Source organism: Athene noctua, chromosome 2, assembly GCF_965140245.1.
Source record: "Athene noctua chromosome 2, bAthNoc1.hap1.1, whole genome shotgun sequence".
In the NCBI taxonomy this organism is placed as follows: domain Eukaryota; kingdom Metazoa; phylum Chordata; class Aves; order Strigiformes; family Strigidae; genus Athene; species Athene noctua.
In genome coordinates, this window is record NC_134038.1 from 14,906,868 (window position 1) to 14,925,961 (window position 19,094).

At 38.4% G+C, this 19,094-nt stretch overlaps 1 protein-coding gene across 1 annotated transcript in view; it reads left to right on the forward strand.

Moving 5' to 3' along the window:
• MRPL13 (mitochondrial ribosomal protein L13) overlaps positions 1-19,094 on the forward strand; it is a 36,533-nt gene that overhangs the window by 7,158 nt on the left and 10,281 nt on the right. The window contains exons 5-6 of the mRNA XM_074898500.1: positions 10,777-10,863; positions 11,184-11,305. Of these exons, the coding sequence (XP_074754601.1) occupies positions 10,777-10,863; positions 11,184-11,305 (209 nt within the window). The remainder of the gene's footprint in view (positions 1-10,776; positions 10,864-11,183; positions 11,306-19,094) is intronic.

Below are 19,094 nucleotides of genomic sequence, written 5' to 3' on the forward strand. Positions count from 1 at the left end.
ACTCAATGAAAAAGCAGTTCACCGTATGAATTTGCCTGGTTTTTGTTTTTACTTTTGCAGTTTCGTTCCTTATTTAAATTAAAATGAAATCCCAATATTATTTTCTGTCCAGAATTTTTCAAAAGAACTTCAGTGCTTTTGGGAACAGGCTCTAAGTTAGTTGTAATCTTGTTAGTCGGAATTAGTAGTTCCATGTTGAAAATGGATCCTTCAGCCTTTTTCATTTGGGCTTCAGGCAGATGCTGTGCACTGGGAGGCAGTATAACACAACTTTTCTTTAGTGTCTGAGAATTGGATGTTCTATAAACTACCTTTTGGCATTCATTCTGAAATACCTCTTTTCTTGCCAGACTCATAGATGAATTTTTGTCCAGAGGAGGATTAAATACATTGCCAGTTACTAAAGCATTTTGGATAGAAGCTCAGCAAATGGTGATGTGGCTCAAGGCTTGGTCTAATTTAGCAATAAACAGGGTTTTTAAACAGTATTGTGAAGAGCCCTCAGCAATAAACTCCTTAATTCTGTTGAAGGTGAAGCATTTGGACATCCCTCTTCTAAAGTTATCTCATATGTATTTTTTTCATAACTAAGAGTAGTGGATGGTAATTTGTCATATATTCTGGATGTGTAAATGTTACAGGTTTTGACTTGCAAGTGATTTGATGTCTAGAAACATTTATTTGCTAGTTGAATTGTTTTGGTGTGAAGTACATTGGGGTAGGATAAAGATGGAAATTATGGTGGTATTTTATTAACATAGTTTATTTTAAGAACTAGCTATTAAAACCTGAAAAAGCATTACTGTAAAGAGAACAATGTCCAGCCTAAGCAGCATTTGGATCTTCAAAATAGGGTCATTACACATAGTTATTGTGGAGACTTATAAATTGCTTTATTTCACTTTGAATTAAAGAGACCTTTTCTCTTTTAATTGTGTTAAATTCAGTTCCTGTGAAGCCGGTGGAATTAGGTAGGTTGGAGGAAGCAGTCTATCTTTTTGTGGAATCAAAGACTTCATTCTGTAAAGTGTTGTTCTCATCCTGGAGGCTACTGCTTTTTCTTTGCCCTTGGTGCTATTGTTTCCTGCTAGCTCATCCTGGTAGTGTTTCATTAGATGAGTCAACATTATTTTTGGAAATAGTGCTGTTACAGAAATTAAGGCATTAAAGTAATGGAAGAGAGACTACTTCCAAGGAAAAGGATGTTGACATAACACCTTATAAACTTGCGTGGTGTTACACTGATTTTGCAATGGCTGTGACTATTTTCGGTTTATGTAAAAAACAGATTAAAGCATGTAAGATTCCATGAGTGTGTTTATATAGTAGGACTCCAATACTGCTTAGCACTGTCTTTACTTATATAGGTCTAAATTCAAGCATACAAATCCCCAAGACAAATATTTTTCCATTACAGTTTTGTTTAAACATAGTTTCTAGTATACATAGAGACTAGCTTTAGGGAAATCTGGTACATAGCTAATATCTAATTAAAAAGGTTATAATGAGAAACTTGATGCAAAAGGTATCATTTATGTTTACATGGAGGGATGAAAGTCATCCCAAACTCAGAATTTAGACTTGTTTACTGCAGCATGGTTAGACAATCATCCTTGATTGTTTCTTCATAAATTACCAAGATAGGGATGGATGATGATCTGATACTCATGCTTACAGAGGCTGAGATCACTGTAGCTATCTTACTAACTTTGGACCTTTATATTCCTTACAGGTATAGTTAGTGCGTGAGAAGGATTTGTGCTGAATTTTGAGTATGCATGTGCATTTTTTCATAGGATCATAGAATGATTCAGGTTGGAGGAAACCTCAGAACATCTCTAGTCCAACCTCCTGTTCAAAGCAGTGTCAGCTATGAGGTCAGATAAGGTTGCTGGGGACTTATCCAGGCAGGTCTTGAAAACTTCCCATGACAACCTTTTCCAATCCTTGACTTTTAGTTGAAAAGAATAAAAAAAACCCCAACCAGCTGTGCCTATTATAATTGTTTAATCTCAGATGTATAATTTTGTACCTGAGATTGACAAAAATATTACTATTTTATTCTACTTCTCAGTATCTTTTATGTTAATAAGGGGCAGTGAATACAAAAAGATGTCTGCATAGCTGATGTTTTGTGTAAAGTTAAAGTTTCATGTTCATTGTGCCAAGTTTTTCAGCACTTTGGAAAATTTTTCTTTTATGGAAGGGTAAAAATTACAGTGTGTTGCCAAGAAGATACCAAAAGTAAATAGCCTAGCACATTTTTACCTTTAGCACCTTGTGAGTTCCTTTGGGAGGCGTGGGGAGGGGAGTGTATGTGAATCTGTTTAAAATTTCTGGAATCCTCAGTTGTCTGCTCTTGTGGAGGATAGCAGAGAATAGCTCTTGTCTGTTGGACTTGGCCAGGCTACTTTAGGAAGTGCTTATTGAAGGAAAAAAAAATAGCTTCTTCACATTTCAACCTTTTCTTTTTCTGACTTAGATTTAGTGTAAATTCCTGGACCACCCATAGGTGAGAGTATTAAATGTGATCTTTAGGTGCAGCATAACAGCTTGTTGCTGGAGTTCAAAACAGCCTCTCGGTTCTTCAGGTTAATATAATACTAACATTCTGTATGGTATTACTACCCCATTAAGATATATATCAGTGAACAACATTAATTTCCATTGTGGGTTGCTAAGAAAAATCTGTTTGAAAGGTTTGGGGTGTTTTCTTTGCCAATACAGTATTTTGAAAATAAAGGAAACAGGTAAACCTTTATATTTGAGATGCAGGTATTTGGAATGCATAGAAGTTTGGGGTTTTCTTGTTTGTTTTTAATAGAATTTGCAGCTTTGTTTAGTTGGAAAAATGCTGATATGCATGAGACCAACACATTCTAAATTAAGCCTCAAATTACTTAATACAGAAAGACCAAAAGACGTACTTTGTAAATCACACAGATTTGAGAGGGAGCAAAGATTACTTGGAAAAAACTTTCTGGAAAAATATTACGGGTTTTAATTAAAATGTCTGCAAAATATGTTGACAGATGTAATCTGTAAAACCAGGTAGTAATCCTGTCAGGATAAAGTTTTCAATGAATTTTTATTCTATTTCGAATTTTAAAAGTAAACAAAACTTGGCTTGCCTTTTTTTTCTTTTTTTTTTTTTCTTTTTTTTTTTTTTTGTCTGCATCAGAAACTCTCCCCCAAAAAACAAAAAGAAGAAATCATGTTTGGCTAATACCAAATGCTCAGTGAGGGGATTGACCTTTGCAGTATTCAGAGGCTGTATTGCCTCTGACAAAGAAATAATGGGCAATAATTGTTCAGAATGAATGTTACCTGCTAGGGAAGATTATTAAGCGAGGCAGGGTAGCTCTATGGAAATATGCTGTGAGGAAGCCTCCAGGGGTGTCAGGGTTCTCATTTGTTCAGCTGCTGGCAGTGATACGAAGGGGCTTAAAATGTTCTAATTCTCCTTTTGAATGTGCTTTAGCAACTGCTTGCACGTATGGACTTGCCATTATATCTGCATAATAATGATCTTTTGAAGAAAAGCATGGACAGAAAACATGGTTAAATCTTGCTGTTGGTATTTGAAAGCCTATTTTTTTTGCATCAGTAAGGGATAGCTGATATAATAATATGTGCATGCTAGAAGTTGGTTACCGAGATACGAGATATAATAGCATATTCTTTTATTACTATGAAGTAATGTTTGTTGATTAAGTAGAGCAAAACTTCAAAGAAAAGATTAGTAGGAACACAGAAGTTAGTATGGCATGGAGAGGAGAATATTGTTATGGAACCTGCTATCATATTGATAATATCTCTAGGTGCTCTAAAAAGTCATAGAGTTGGCTTGGTATTTTGCTTTGTAGTAGACAAAAATTAATACTTCCCTGTTAAAAAAAGCCTTAATCCACTTCTCATTTGAATTTGCAAAGCACTGATATTAACTAAAAGAACACAGACTGACCCATATGACATCCTTGTCTGTAAATTGGAGAGACATGGATTTGATGGATGAACCACTCGGTGGACAAGGAATTGGCTGGACGGTCACACTCAAAGAGTTGCGGTCAACGGCTCCATGCCCAAGTGGAGGGGGGTGACCAGTGGCGTTCCTCAGGGGTCGGTGTTGGGGCCAGTGCTGTTTAACGTCTTTGCTGGTGACGTGGACAGTGGGATTGAGTGCACCCTCAGCAAGTTTGTGGACAGCACCAAGCTGAGTGGTGCAGTTCATTCACTAGAGGGAAGGGATGTGCCATCCAGAGGGACCTGGACGGGCTTGAGGAGTTGGTCCATGCAAACCTCATGAAGTTCAACAAGGCCAAGTGCAAGGTCCTGCACATGGGTCAGGGCAGTCCCAAGCATATATACAGGCTGGGCAATGAGTGGATTGAGAGCAGAGCTGTGGAGAAGGACTTGGGGGTATTAGTAGATGGAAAACTGACTATGAGCCAGCAATATGCGCTCACAGCCCAGAAAGCCAACTGTATCCTGGGCTGCATAAGAGCAGTGTGGCCAGCACTTGGGAGGGGGATTTCTCCCCCTCCACTCTGCTTTCATGAGACCCCACCTGCAATGCTGTGTTCAGCTCTGGTGTCCCTAATATAAGGACATGGACCTGCTTGAGTGGATCCAGAGGAGACCACGAGGATGATCTGGAGCACCTTCTTATGAGGACAGGCTGAGAGAGTTGGAGTTGTTCAGCCTGGAGAAGAGAAGGCTCCAGGGAGACTATAGAGGCCTTCCAGTGCTTCAAGGGAGTCTCCAGGAAAGTTTGGGAGGGACTCTTGATTCGGGAGTATAGTGGTAGGATGAGGGGTGATGGTTTTAAACTGAAAGAGGTCAGACTTAGATATTAGGAAGAAATTCCATACTGTGAGGGTGGTGAGACACTGGAAGAGATTGCCCAGAGAGGTTGTGGCTGCCCCCTCCCTGGCAGTGTTCAAGGCCAGGTTGGACGGGGCTGTGAGCAACCTGGGCTAGTGGAAGGTGTCCCTGAGCATGGCAGGGGGGTTGGAACTAGATGTTCTTTAAGGTCCCTTCAAACTCAAACCATTCTGTGATTCTTTCATGATTAGAATTCGGTTTTTAAGTGCTGAACAGTAGTGGAAAACAAAATGGCATGCAATGGAAGTTTGTCTGTGAACAAATGATTTTTATGGCAGTATTAAGTACATTAATTTTTGCTCTACTACTGATATAACTGCCAGAGGTAGAAAGGTGAAGTTCTTGGAATGCTTTTATAACACATGTAGTGAACAGTATCGTTTATGGAACAGAAAACGGAGAACTGGTAAAAGGAAGATGTAGTATCAAGCTGTACCTCCAAGTAAGTGGTCTGTCTCCTGAAATTCTTCTGGTTTTTTAAAATATGCCCTGTAATTAATCCCTCTGTTTTCTCTGGAGCGCTGTGTCCTTCCCATGTCCTAGAGTTGTTTCCTGGTGATTATTGGACTTAATTCAACTCTTTGGGTAAGCTTTCTCTGGAAATTCGGCCAATTATGTTGTGCTTCTTTGTGCAGGAGTGGTATTGCTCTGTTGATTTCCATCTTTAAAGTATGTTTTATCTGGCAAAGAATCTTGGTCTCCATCAAGCATAGTGTGCAACTTGCATACAAGCCAAAGCCTGTCACAAAAATTGAACTTTTCAAGCTTCACACGATATTTCAGATAAATACATTTTTAAAATTTGTTGATACTCAGAAGATGTTAGAGTGCGTATTTAGGGTCTGAAAGTGCAAGGCTAGAGCCGCATTCAGATTCTTTTCCTCTTGTATTAGCCTTTTAAATTGACAACTAAAAAAGTAATGTCATGTAACTCTGTGATTAAGAGCATGTCTTATGCTGTGAGTATGTAAATTAGCCAACTTGGAAAAAAAGTACTGCAGTACTCAAAGACAATCATAACTACAGCCAATGGGAATTTTGTCATTCAAAAGAAACTGGGGCAGACAGCATTACAGAACTTTAAAAATCCCCAAATATTAATGCTCCAGTGGCTGTTAAGGAGTTACACATCTGATGGCAGATGTGTATGAGTGAGTATGACGACATGGAATTTTACAGGTTGCTGGTACTAGAGATAAAGGACTGGGGAGAGGAGGCAGTGGGAATCCCTAAATAATTGAACAAACAGTTAAAATATACTAATTAATTTGAGATCGAGGTTGCAGTGGGACGGTAGACAACTTTGCCAATTTGAAATCAAACTGAAATCTACGTCTCGTTAAAATTAAAATCTTGTTATTTTAATAGTTTAAAAATAAACATAATCACATAGAAAAGATAGTAAGAATTATCTTTTATTAGAAGTCTATTACAAACATATAGAAGGATTTTTATTCCTTAAAGAAACAGTGTGTTCTATTGTGTGTTTCAGGGAGCATTGAATCTGTGTTTGGGTTTTGCATGAGCTCAGCAACAGACTTTTTCTTGCAGTTACATAGCTTTTTATTTAGGGCTGGTGTAATTTTAGTAAAATGAGAACATGTTCAGGTTAACAGGAGAGTCCTTAACATCCTACAAATATTGCTGGTTGAATCTGCCTTTTCTGTTATGCAACCTTACTAAAGTTGCAAAAGCAATCCTTACAGCTTCATGAATTTCTTTGACTCGTCATTGCGCCAGGTAGAGTGGGGTCCTGGTTGTAAGCAGAATTTTGGGCAAGAACTGGATGTAAATGTGGTCTTTGCAGGAGCTGGATATGGGTTTGCTTTGGCTTATAGAAAAATCTTTGAGGCAGAATTTAGGACGCTAGATATTATCCAGTACTACCTTCTCTGTCCTAGCTCCCTGTATGGCCCTCTGTTCTACAGCTGGACTAACTACCTTGCAATTAATCAATAATAAAACTACAGAGCCTTGCTTAGTAAAAGGTTATCACCACCTCACCCCTCCTTCTTTCTTTTTTAAATTTATTTTCTTCTTGACCAAGATGAGCTTGAGAGGTGGATGATATAAATCTGCCTTTGACCTCTTCCAGCAAGGAAATGAGGATCTGCTACAGAAGCCAAGGGTTTGTTCCCTCTTAGCCCCTACTGTGAGTTGCTGGGGCAGGGAACAGACATGCTCAAACTCAAGGACATTGTTCCTCTCTGTTCTCTGCATGGGTGTAACATATAGATGGCAATACTTTCAAGTGGCTCAGACGTTAAAGGCTCTATGATAACCACAAAAAAATGCAATTTAAAAAAAAAAAAAAAGAGCCTTTTGAAATGTCTAGTTCTTGAGTTACAAGTTTGTTTCTTTTGAGAGTTCATTCAATTTCACTGGATGTCCAGAATGGGAGAGACTGTAACAGTGAAATCCAATTTACTGCTCCGAATCAGGCAAGGATTTAATATCTTCATCAGTGACATGGACAGTAGGATTGAGTGCACCCTCAGTGAGTTTGAGTTTGTTCACCAAGCTGAGTGGTGCAGTTGATCACTAGAGGAAAGGGATGTGCCACCCAGAGGGACCTGGACAGGCTTGAGGAGTGGGCCCATGCAAACCTCATGAAGTTCAACAAGGCCAAGTGCAACGTCCTGTATATGAGTCGAGGCAATCCCCAGTATCAGTACAGGCTGACGGATGAGGTGATTGAGAGCAGCCTTGTGAAGAAGGACTTACAGATGCTGGTGGGTGAAAAATTGGACATAAGTCAGCAATGTGAGCTCGCGGCCCAGAAAACTGGCTGCATCAAGAGCAGTGTGACTAGCAGGTCGAGGGAGGTGATTCTGCCCCTCTGCTCCGCTCTCATGAGTGCAGTGCTGTGTCCACCTCTGGGGTCCTCAGCACCCAAGCCATGGACCTGTTGGGGTGGGTCAAGAGGAGGGCCACGAAGATGGTCAGAGGGGTGGGGCACCTCTCTTGTGACGAAAGGCACTTAAACGGGGCTTATAAGAAAGATGGAGAATGACTTTGTATTAAGGCCTGTAGTGACAGAATAAGGGGCAGTGTTTTTAAAGTGAAAGAGAGTAGGGTCAGATTGGACATAAGGAAGGATTTTTTTACAATGAGGATGATGAGGCACTGGCACAGGTTGCCCAGAGAAGCTGTGTCTGCCCCCTCCCTGGCAGTGTTCAAGGCCAGGTTGGACGGGGCTTTGAGCAACTTGGTCTAGTGGAAGGTGTCCCTGACCATGGCAGGGGGGGTGGAACTAGAAGATCTCTTCCAACGCAAGCCAGTCTATGATTCTGTGATCTGCCTGTCAGTGAAAAATGGTTTGTGCTTCATGTGAGGATGATTTTTCTATTGCAGATCTTGCAGTAGTGCACTTCCTGCGTGTGTGGGAGGGCACAGAAAGACAAACAAGTTCTTGAACAGCATAGAGACTAGCAGACATGCCAAACCATACCTTGATTTATGTTTATTGCACTTAGCATATTTATCCATAGAAACTCTTACTGAATGTATAATTATCCATTATCTTTCATTATCTATTACCTTTCTCCAAGTCCTGCTTTCATCTTAGTCTGTCATCCCCTGAGGTTGTCAGTTCTGCAGTGACTGTACACAATATTGAAAGTACTTCTTCACTGTTTAATGTGAGCCTATAAATCAGTTGTTCTTTTCCAGTGTGACTTTTCAATAAGCACATTTTTACACCTGAACTTTTGTTCTCTTTGTAATGTGGCTAAAAAAATTGAGTCAGATTCACCATGCAGAAGTATCTACAACCAGAATAGACCAGCTGTTCCTCTAGCTCACTGGTTTGTTTCAACAGGTGTCTGACCCACATGCTGCAGAGGAAGAGAAAAATCGGACACAAACATCCATTGTTTGAAGAAGCGAAATATTTAACAATGTTCATTAAAGTATTGTAAAGACTTTTTGTTGAACTGAAATCATTAAATAGCTAGCTCTGTATATCTGTAGGTCATAGGTCATGTTGGACCATATGTATGTACAGTTTATTAATCTAAGGAATTAACACTGATTCTGTCACAGCCTGAAGTTAAAGTAATTTTTAGGTAAACAGAAAAATCCCCATAATTATGCAGTATGTTGTGAAGTCTCTGCATCCATTGCTTTAGATCTATTTTGCTCTTTCATTGGCTGTAAGGGAAAATATTGTGCAGAAAGGAGACTTAAGTGTACAAAATTAAGATTACTGATGGTAAACAAACTATTCACATGAGCTGTTTGTTTTTAATATCCATGTGTTTTCTTACATTGTTATGGTGTCTCACTTGATTTTCCATATTCCATGAAGTAGAGCAGTGAAGGTTTGTTTTCTATCTTTATCTTGCCTTTGTCTAAGCACATGGTATACTGACCTAAATAAACTAGTTTGCTCTACAAGCATGAATAATTTTTCTCCCTAAAAACATGAGTTTTCATCTTTGTTTTTTAGTAGTTGCTTATTAATTTTTATTGGAGAAGGTATCAACACTATATATTACTCTGCACAAGCTGGTGCATTTTTTCTGTTGTCTCCATTTTTTATATTTGTCCACAGATCTATGGTACTAGCTTCATAACATCTGAAAATCTTCATGATGTTGAGGCTTCTGTAATGCCTTCAGAGTTTCTCAAGGCATATAGTATATGTTTATGAGGATCCTAAGACAACTGTCTTATTACATGGCAAAATGAAAGTAATGCTGGTGCCAAACTATCTTGAGTGTTTACTGACTTCAGAATTCAAGTAGAAATGCCTGCAAGGTTAAGCAGCACTTCTCATTAATTTCACTTGCAACAATTAATCATTTTATCTTAACTACTGGTTCAAGCTGGGAACTCAGTATTAGTGATTGCCTCTAAAATTTTGGTTAACTGCCTTTAATTTTATAAAAAGAAGTGACTTTACTTAGTACAGTTTTCAAAGTATCCAGAGGCCTGGGATATTTGTTTGGGTTTAGTGCACTGCATTTCAGCCTGGCTTACTGATTTCAGTTTAACATTGCTCTGGTAGTTTCTCATTTGGAGCTAATTTATGTTTGGGTGGCTTGGACCACAGGCAGAGTGGGTTTCCTTCTACTTACAAAGTTACACATAGGCCTAAATGCTTTGATGTCCTTTTTATAAAACCCTATTTGTCTACTACGGCTGCAAGCCTTGTTTTACATTTACAAATGTTCCCCTCCTGGGTGAAGTCCATAACAATGTGTTTTGTATTTAAATTCCGGGCATCCATACTAGAGTCCAAGAGGAATCCTGCTGAATTTTGTTACTTTTCAACAAGCATCATCTAGTGTACATCTAGTGTAGATGTACAAATTCTATTGGTTCCTGACACTCAGAAGTGAGATTGTACATCTGGAACAAAGAAAACAAGGGAATAAGTTATACATATGTATAGTATGGTCATGATGCAGTGTCCTGGTATGGGAGCTTTGCTTAAGATACAGTGCATTAGTTATATAGAAGTTTCAAACACAGCAAATCACAGTGTTAAACGAGATGCTGACAACACTTGGTAAATTTGTTAGAGTCTAATTTTTTTTTCCTCAATAGCAGGTGTATATAAATGCGCAATACGATAGGAATTACCGTAAGCTTCTCAATTCTTTTCAGAGTTGAATGATCATATGCAATGATAATATCAATGCTAAATATAGCTCTTAATTTTCTAAGCCGAAATTTTCTATACAGCTGTTATAGTAAGGGTTTCTTCTTCTAAAACAGTGAGTCTAAAGCACCTTCTAAATGTGATGCCAGAGTCCTTCAGCATGGAAGAGGTTGACTGAAAAAAGGTTCAGTGACTAATGGAATGTACAGAGGGAAACACAGCTTACTTTTTTCATGTTATTTGTAGCCCATCTGACTATTTATTGCTATATTATCTTTCCTTAGATTGTTAAACTGACTATTTATAGAATGCTTCCAAAAAACCTTCAGAGAAGAACTATGATGCAGAGGCTGCACCTGTTTCCAGAAGATGTGAGTAGTTATGCAGTTAATTTCTGTGTGATTCATAGGTGAAGAGGGAGTATTAGAAATAACATGCTTGTCATAAGAAGATAAATTAAGAAAAATCAACCTTATTTATGTATCTACATAAAGTTGAAATGTTGATGCTTTTTTTCTTTATTATATCACAAAATTGTGAGATATAAGACATGCATGAGGTCTTCTGTATTTAGGTCAAACACTTAACATGAAGAATGCAGTAGTGTTGACAAATTTTGGTCTAAATTTGTGGGGGAGTGGTCTTGTTTCTTAAACAGTTAGATAGCTAAGACTGCTCTCACCTGCCTCAGGTTATTCCAGAAGATATACAGAAGAATCTTCTACAAGAGATTCCTCAGCCACGTGTAGTCCCCAAGAGGTTAGATGAATATACACCAGAAGAAATTGCTGCCTTTCCGAAGGTTTGGACTCCGTAAGTATCTTAGATTTTTTTTTTTTTAAAAGGATACTTCGATTTCATATGTACTATGTAGGCTCTCACATTATCAGTAAGGAAATTGCCTAGTAATAACAGGAGAAAATTAGTCTGACATTTTATCTAGCCTTAAGTCAAGTGAAAAAGCCTGTGTAGAACTCTGCATTTATGTATGTGTATTTGTGCTTGCACATCCACACACATAGTAATTGTACAGAGTTGCACTGATTTGTCATGTCAGAGATGGGATGAGACGTTTCATTTGTGGAATATTTTTCCTCTGCTTTTAGTGATTGAACTTGGTCAAGGATTTGATGGTGTTGCACACCATTTTGCTTTTGCGGGTGTTTTCCCTGTCTTGCAGTTAACATGTGTTATAAACTGACTTCTTAAATTTGGCTGAGTCAGAGTTTTATTTAGCAAGCGGCAACAAGCAAAACAGCGCTGGGCGGCCGGGGAGTCTCCTGCTCCAACAACGGCCCGCAACCCCCGAGCATTTTGTTTCAATCTTATACTATGAAGTGTTACATAGTCATTATACACTTATGCATATACATTACTTGAACCCGCCTATTCCCGCTTCGTATGGTAATTAGCTTATCAGTCTTTCACGCTTGCGCAGAAGCTGTTAAAAATACGGGTAAGGGTCTCCAAATTATGGGTGGTGGTCGTTTGGGATGAAGGCCGTAGGTCCTCCTCACAGTGTACTTTTCACCTTTCGCCTGGAATGTGATGATCCACTAAGTCTGCAGCGTCCTTATCAGCCTAGGCCCAGCAGTCTCTTTGAATAAGGAGATTTATGGTCGTGAACACTCTCTTGTTTGCTTAATTGGGCATCTGCAACTCTTCACACCTTTTGAAGTGCAGATGCTTCTTCTCTTGTTGTTCCCCCCCCCTTTCTTCCTGTCACAATTCACACTATCATATTAATTCAATTAAACATTTGCTGTTAGTCTTGCACAACATACAATAGATCATATACACTATCATGTTAATTCAATTAAACATTTGCTGTTAGTCTTACACAACATACAATAGTTCATATGACAGTTTGCTTTTCTATTGTCTTCTTACTGAATTTGATGAACAGACGATTTACTACCTATCACAACATGTAGGAAAAAGCAAAGTGTTTGGCCATCAGTGGCTATTAAATATGGCTCTCCAGATGTGACTCATGAGTCAGGAAGTTGTAAATATTGCTGTATATTTGCCTTGTGTCTTTTAACTTTTTCTCTGTGCATCTACCACTGAGGTGATGGAACTTTGATATGACCTTGAAGGGCAGATCTTATATGTGTATAGTAAATAAATGAGCAGTTGCTAAACAGCTTATTTTATGATAAAATTTGAAATGTGTTGCATTCCTAAAGCTGGGTGGCTTTTAAGTACCAGAGGTGAAGAACTGTGGGACTGAAGCGAGTAGAGTGTGATCTGTAGTCTTTCAGATGATCAGTACCAACTTGTGCTCTTCTGCTCATTTTCAGTATGTAGAATTTAATGTATTTTTTGGTAGGATAAATTGAAACATCGGTTGAATGGTGTATGGAGGACACCTAAAAAAAGTATGTTCTGCACACAAAAAAAGTCATGTTTGTTTATGTGTCAGTATCTAGTCACTTCTTTGTGATAGTGCTCGCTTAATGTGGGTTGACTTAGGTCTTTGTTCTAAAATAGAGGAAGGGCATTGACAGCATAAAAAGAAGAACATTTTGAAAATTACTTGGGTTTTGTCATGTTTCTATTTTGTCATGAATGTGGCTAATACTTTCAAAAGCTTATTAAAAAATCAGTTGTACTTTAGGCTCCTGATCCTAGATGATACTAAAATAAAGCCTGTGCATCTGTGTAATCTGAGGCCCCTCAGATTACAGTCTCCATTGAAATATAACGAAGTCCAGTAATGCTTTAAGCCCTCTTCAGGGTGGAAATAAGTAGACTGATACTGACTTTTTCTAATCTATATCAGTTATACATATTGCTGTGTTTGTTTTTATATTCACTACTGGGTGGAGTTGAAAATGCTGAGATCTCTTGGTTCCTATGAGAATTCCCTGAAGAAATTTAGACTGCACCAATGACCAGAATTGTACGGTGCATTAGAGTAAAGCTGATAAGCTTCTTGTGCCGTGTGGTATATTATACTCTCTTATAACTGTCTTTAGTACCAATAAAGATTCTTACATGACAATTTAGCGCTGAATTGGAATCTGGCGGTTAGCTTTAACTTAATTGGGAATGTCCCTTTTTTTCCCTTTTGCCAGAGGAGACCGTGGTACACTGCCAGAGCTTTTGAAATGCTTTTCTTTGTCCCTATGCACTGCCACAGTCTTGCCTGAGTTCATCTCCTCAGCACTGGGCCACCTTAACTGTGTTGACATGCAGGTGTGTGTGGCAGAGGACAAGTAAACTTGATGCCATCTAATTTAAGCACTGCTATCAAACTAAGTTTCCTAATAACTTCATGTTAGCGTTGAGAAGACTGCTTGAGCATGTTGATACTTGGGGAAAATGATCTTACCTGCAGGTAAGAACACTGTTTTGAATCTAGATTTGAAGCTAGAATTTCCCTCCCATCATTTCTCAGAACCATTTCCTCTGGAGGAATTCAAAGTACAGAGAAAATATGCATTCCCTTTTCATATTTCTCTCTGCAGCCTCACCCTGATCAATTTTTGGTAAGTGCTATCTGTATACAACCTTTTTACTCTATGCCAGTTACAGAGGTTGCAGAGTGCTGCTGCCTTAGAAGCCCTACAGCTAAAGCAGATTTTGAGACTTTCAAATGAGAGGATCATAGTGCTTCTCCTATGAGAGGTGTGGGTATTTCAAGTGAGTATTCTGGTGAGGAGAACCAGGGGAGTAGCTGGACCTGAGACGAATGGAATAGAGGGTCTGAAATGAGTGTGAGAAAATGCTAGAGAGGAGTGGAGTTAGTGGGCTTTGGGTAGGGTAGTGGGAAACAAAGGGGGGGTTGGGAGAACTTTAACATTCTGCATGGAGAGACTGGGCCAGAGGTTTCCCTTCAGGCAGCTACTCTAGCTAGAGCCACTTTTAAAGGCAGGAGGACATACCTAACACTGCTACCATACCTTTGCTGTGTTAGATTTTAGTCCTACCTTCTTTTCTGCTCTCGGGAACTAGTAAGTCCTAGCAGAGGGATCAAGAATGAAGGTGGTTATCTACCATCTCTCCACTAGCTGCAGGGCTCATTGCTGTAGTCACTGTTGTAATTTCAGCTTCTTGTCCTGGCCTGCAACCAGACCATTGTGGATGTCAGTTAAGTTTCAATTTAACCTTCAGCTCACTTCTTTGGCAGTTTTGATGTTGGGAATAGTTTCCAGTTTGAAATAATGGGAAAAATAATAATGCTTTTCTTCCTGACTGAGGGAGTAAATGTATTTTGGTGATTCTCTATCGCTAAGAGTGCTAGGGGAGGAAGGGGTTAGTTGTGAAATATAAGATACAGAATTGAGCAAATTTGGTAAAATAACTTTCTGATGTGTAAGTCAAACTCGGAAGTCTGAAAAGGGGACTTAATTGTAGCAGTCACTGTTGTGATTGAAGTGCCAGCTGGAGTGCCTGAGAATCGACAGCTTTGCACCAAAGGCACTAAAAGAAGGGCTGTATAAATATCCAGATGTAATAGACTCCATATTCTGAACTTTTTCAGTGTGTGTGAGCCCACGGAAGAAGTAATGTTTGCATTATTCCTTTGAAAGACTGTAGAAGCAACAAAGATTTAAATAATTACATATTCTTTAATGTCAGGTTTTTTAGACGTGTATAGCAAAAACATTCTTTTAAAAATTGCAGGAACACATGTGTGTCTCAGTATGCAAAACTGACTTTCTGTTTGGGTTCCTCATCATTTATTCTTCTCCAGCTGACAGGCTGCCTGGAGAGATTGTGGAATCTCTAGCCTTGGAGATGCTCAGAACTTGACTGCACAAGTTCCTGAGCAACCTGATGTAATGCTGAAGATAACCCTACTTTGAGTGTGGTTCCTTCCAATGCAGATTATTCTATGGTTCTTATATATGATGAAAGTAAAGAAACATTGATAGGAACACAGATTAATATTTTAATAGACCTGTGTTTAAATACCCCAGTGCATAGGTGGCTAATAGTGTTAGTCCTGTTTGGCTTTTCCTCGGGCTATAGTTTGTTACCCTGTACTAGGATTTTAAAAGTCTGGGTAACGGTGCAAAAACGAGTAGCCTTTTCGTGTCTTCTGTGTCCCGTATCCTGCATTCTGCATTTGGACCATAAAAGACCTGTATGTTTACAGTTGTGTACTTTGGTCTGTGAGCTTCTGCAGAACTCAGAGATAGCTTTCAAACAGTAAGAGTAGTCCCTACAACAGACCAGAAATTGAAAAATGCAGAAAAACTATAAACTTTTTTTTCTTCGGATGGTTTTAATAAGTCTTCCTGCCTTACATGACTTTTGGTTTTAATTATTATTTCTCTTCCATGAAGTTCTGAGCCTGGTGACCACTCTATTCAACAAAGAGTAGCAGTTCAAAGGGGAATTAAATTTCCCTGAGAGTGATTTTTAAAAAAAAGGAGTTAGAAGAGACACTCTTTGGCACATTTTATGAAAAAAAAAAATTAGTTGGTACTAGACCTTTAAAAATAGCTGTATACTTTCATGGAAGAGATCAAATGAAAAGCATAGCTTGATTAAAAGTATGTAAGGCTACAAAATACAGGTAAATACAATTATGACAAGAAAATTAATCTTTAAGGTTTTACATTAAAACTTACACTCAAAAAATGTCCCTCACTATATAAAATAGCCATAAGACAGAATAGGGAATGAATATAAATTACTGAATTTTTATGAGCAGTTACTAGTATTGTGAGGAAAAAAGCCTTTTTAATCTGAAGTAATGTAAATAATTTTCATTTGGAATGTGAAGAGAACATGCTCAATGCTGCTAATTATCTCACTGGACATTTTACCTATATTTTCTATCAAAATGTCTTGCTATAGAAGTTTTTTTTAAAGGGACTGACACACCATAGACAAATATAGGATGTCCAAGTGGAACACTAAAACAGAGAAATGGTTTTTAAGGGAAGTACCGGTCCAGTGTGAAAACCTAGCAAGTAGTTTGTTTTTCAGAGTGGAGAGTCTTTCCATCACCCCTCCTTCCCCAACAGACTTTATGATAGGACATCAGGCAGGATCCTGCTCCACGAAAGCAGAGAATTAAATGTCAGAATATTTCCAATCAAAGAGATTTCCTTTGAGCATTCTTTCCTTTTATCCCTATCCAGAACCAATTGACTTCCAAAATTGTGAGAGCTTCTTGTTTAGGTCCTCGATGGAGAGGTCTGACATAAATGTGGTGGAAAACCATGTAGATACAGGGAAGTTAAATTATGTCTTTTCCAGACACATTTAGAAGGGAGAAAGATCAAAAACTGCTTCCTTTGACAGAGTTTGATTTTTGTAGCTTCTTACCATGAATGAAACCATTATTTCAAGTGTTTGAAGTTTCAGATTGTATGTCTTTTAAATGAGTTTTAAACAGAAATCAACAGTCATGTATGACTAAGAAAACAATCCTGTTCCATAAAAGCAGATACACATCAGATTTATGTGTAAATTTTCCTGGTTTATACCATCTTAAAGTTGTTTAACCGTCTAGGTGTATATATATGGTTTTAGACAGTTTTAAAGGCAGGAAATTGTATTTGAAAAAGTATTTGAATAAGAATGTTACCAAATATATAGAACAGCAGCTCTGTGTTGTTCCAGTGAGATGGATGCATTCCTGAGAGTTTCCCTTAAGAAAGCAGAGCCATCTGATTTCCAGGAGTGCACTCAGGCTGGTGCTGATGTGCATACTGAGAGCCTGTTCCACTGCCAGTCTTAATAGGAGCCCTCCTCGGGCCAGACAGCTTTTCACTTGTCTTTCTGGGGAAGAAAGTTCTTGAACACATTTGACATTTTTAAAACTTGATGTATTGTAAACTCTGAAATACGGTTTAAGAAAACCGAACACCTTTTTAACGTTTATTTTTCTGAGGAACTTGCCTGATTTTTGGCCCCCATCTGTGCATCCTGCTTTGAGTCAGGGAATTGCGGAACCTGGTCTGAAGCTGTAATTTTGTTTCAGCTGAACAGCATGGGCTGGTCAGGGTCCCAGTACTGGGACATCCCCCGTGGCATGTCACAACAAATTCTTGGTAGTTCATCAGTAATGCTCCATGGTTTTGAAAGCAGAAAATTACAATGTTCTCAGACAGAAAAGTTTGTAGGTGATGAAACACAAGCATGTTGGGCACTTACGAACTGCAGATGGCTCTGATAATCCTCTTACACTTCTGTGCTAATGATAACAGTGGTTGTAACTACCACAGTTCCTCCCTAGCTTTGTGTTCCTTAGAGCTAGCCTTGCCAAACTCGGGCAACCTGAAGCCTGCTGCTGATGTTCTAGCAAACAAAATTGTAGGCATTGGTAGACAGAAAGGCTTTTGGATTGAGAGCCTCTCAGTTGCAGTTGCCCTTTCTGTTTGCAGTTATCTTGTAAGATGACAACAGTAGTTGTCTTCCCAATTCTACGGTTTGTAGTGTAAGTTCCTAGTTTTATTCAAACTATTTCTGGGATGTACTAGTAACAGCTGAAGAAGGCAGCAGAAATATCCTCGATATTTGGCTGAAATGATGTTATAAACAGTACTTTTATAAATGTAAGGTGCTGGCAGTTTTACTGTATGAAGTATTTTTGTCTGTTAACTTCTTCAGGTAACTTTGCAGGGCATCACCCCCAAAAGACACCTCACATTATATCGGAAACAAAAATATTTGGAGTATTTCCAGTGATGTGCTGTGTTACAAAGATTATAATGTGCAGTTAATACCAAGTTTGTAAAATACTTTTTGTTCTACAATGAAATGTAAGGTATAATGAAAATTGATGCTGGTTAATCCAGATATATGGAGAAGCTCAGAAAAAAACCCCATAAGATTCCTCCAAAGATGGTGAAGTCTTGAGCAGTTTTTATAAGGACCATCTTGCATTTATTCATGAGCCTTTAAAAATTCTGCACTGAAATAAAAATATTCCACCCATTTTCTTAATTCCAACTTAGTTGCAGAGTATGTCTACAGCTTTTGGGGGTTTGAATTGTTTTTGTAGTGTGCCTCATGTCCTGAGTTTGATTATTGTCTTGGGCTATGGAGTATTTCTTTACTAAAAATAAGTATGGCCCCTCCAACTTGAGTGCTCATCTTCTCTCACAAAGTAGGGCCAGCATGTATCAGTGTTCAGAGAAGAGGTGGCCAACATAAACTTCTGTGAAGGACTTGAGCCAGTCTTACTTTTTCCTAAAAACAGAAACTGTATAAACCAGGAAACAGATATCCTGCCAATACAGCCCAATCCTATTCCAATGTACTCTTCGAGGAATCCCTCTGGAAGTTCATTTTCTGTGGCTTTTTTGGTTCTCAGTAGGAATTCCAGTAACTAACTGTAGATCATTAACCTCTATTAAAATCTGGGAACTATCATTGGTAACTTTTTTTTTTTTCGTAGTAAGGGCATAAAAAAATCTCTTTTTTTTTTTTTTTTTAGAATTTAACTTAACAAAGGTCTTAAAGGTAATAGTCTCACATTTCAGGCTACCATAGCTGGATCTGAATTCCTGGGGACAAAAAGCCACACAGATACTTAAGAAGGAAATTGCTCTCATCTACATTAGATTTTAACCACAAGCAGCAACTGGATACTAATCGAGAAGGATCAGTAACTTAATCATCTTAGAAATCTGAC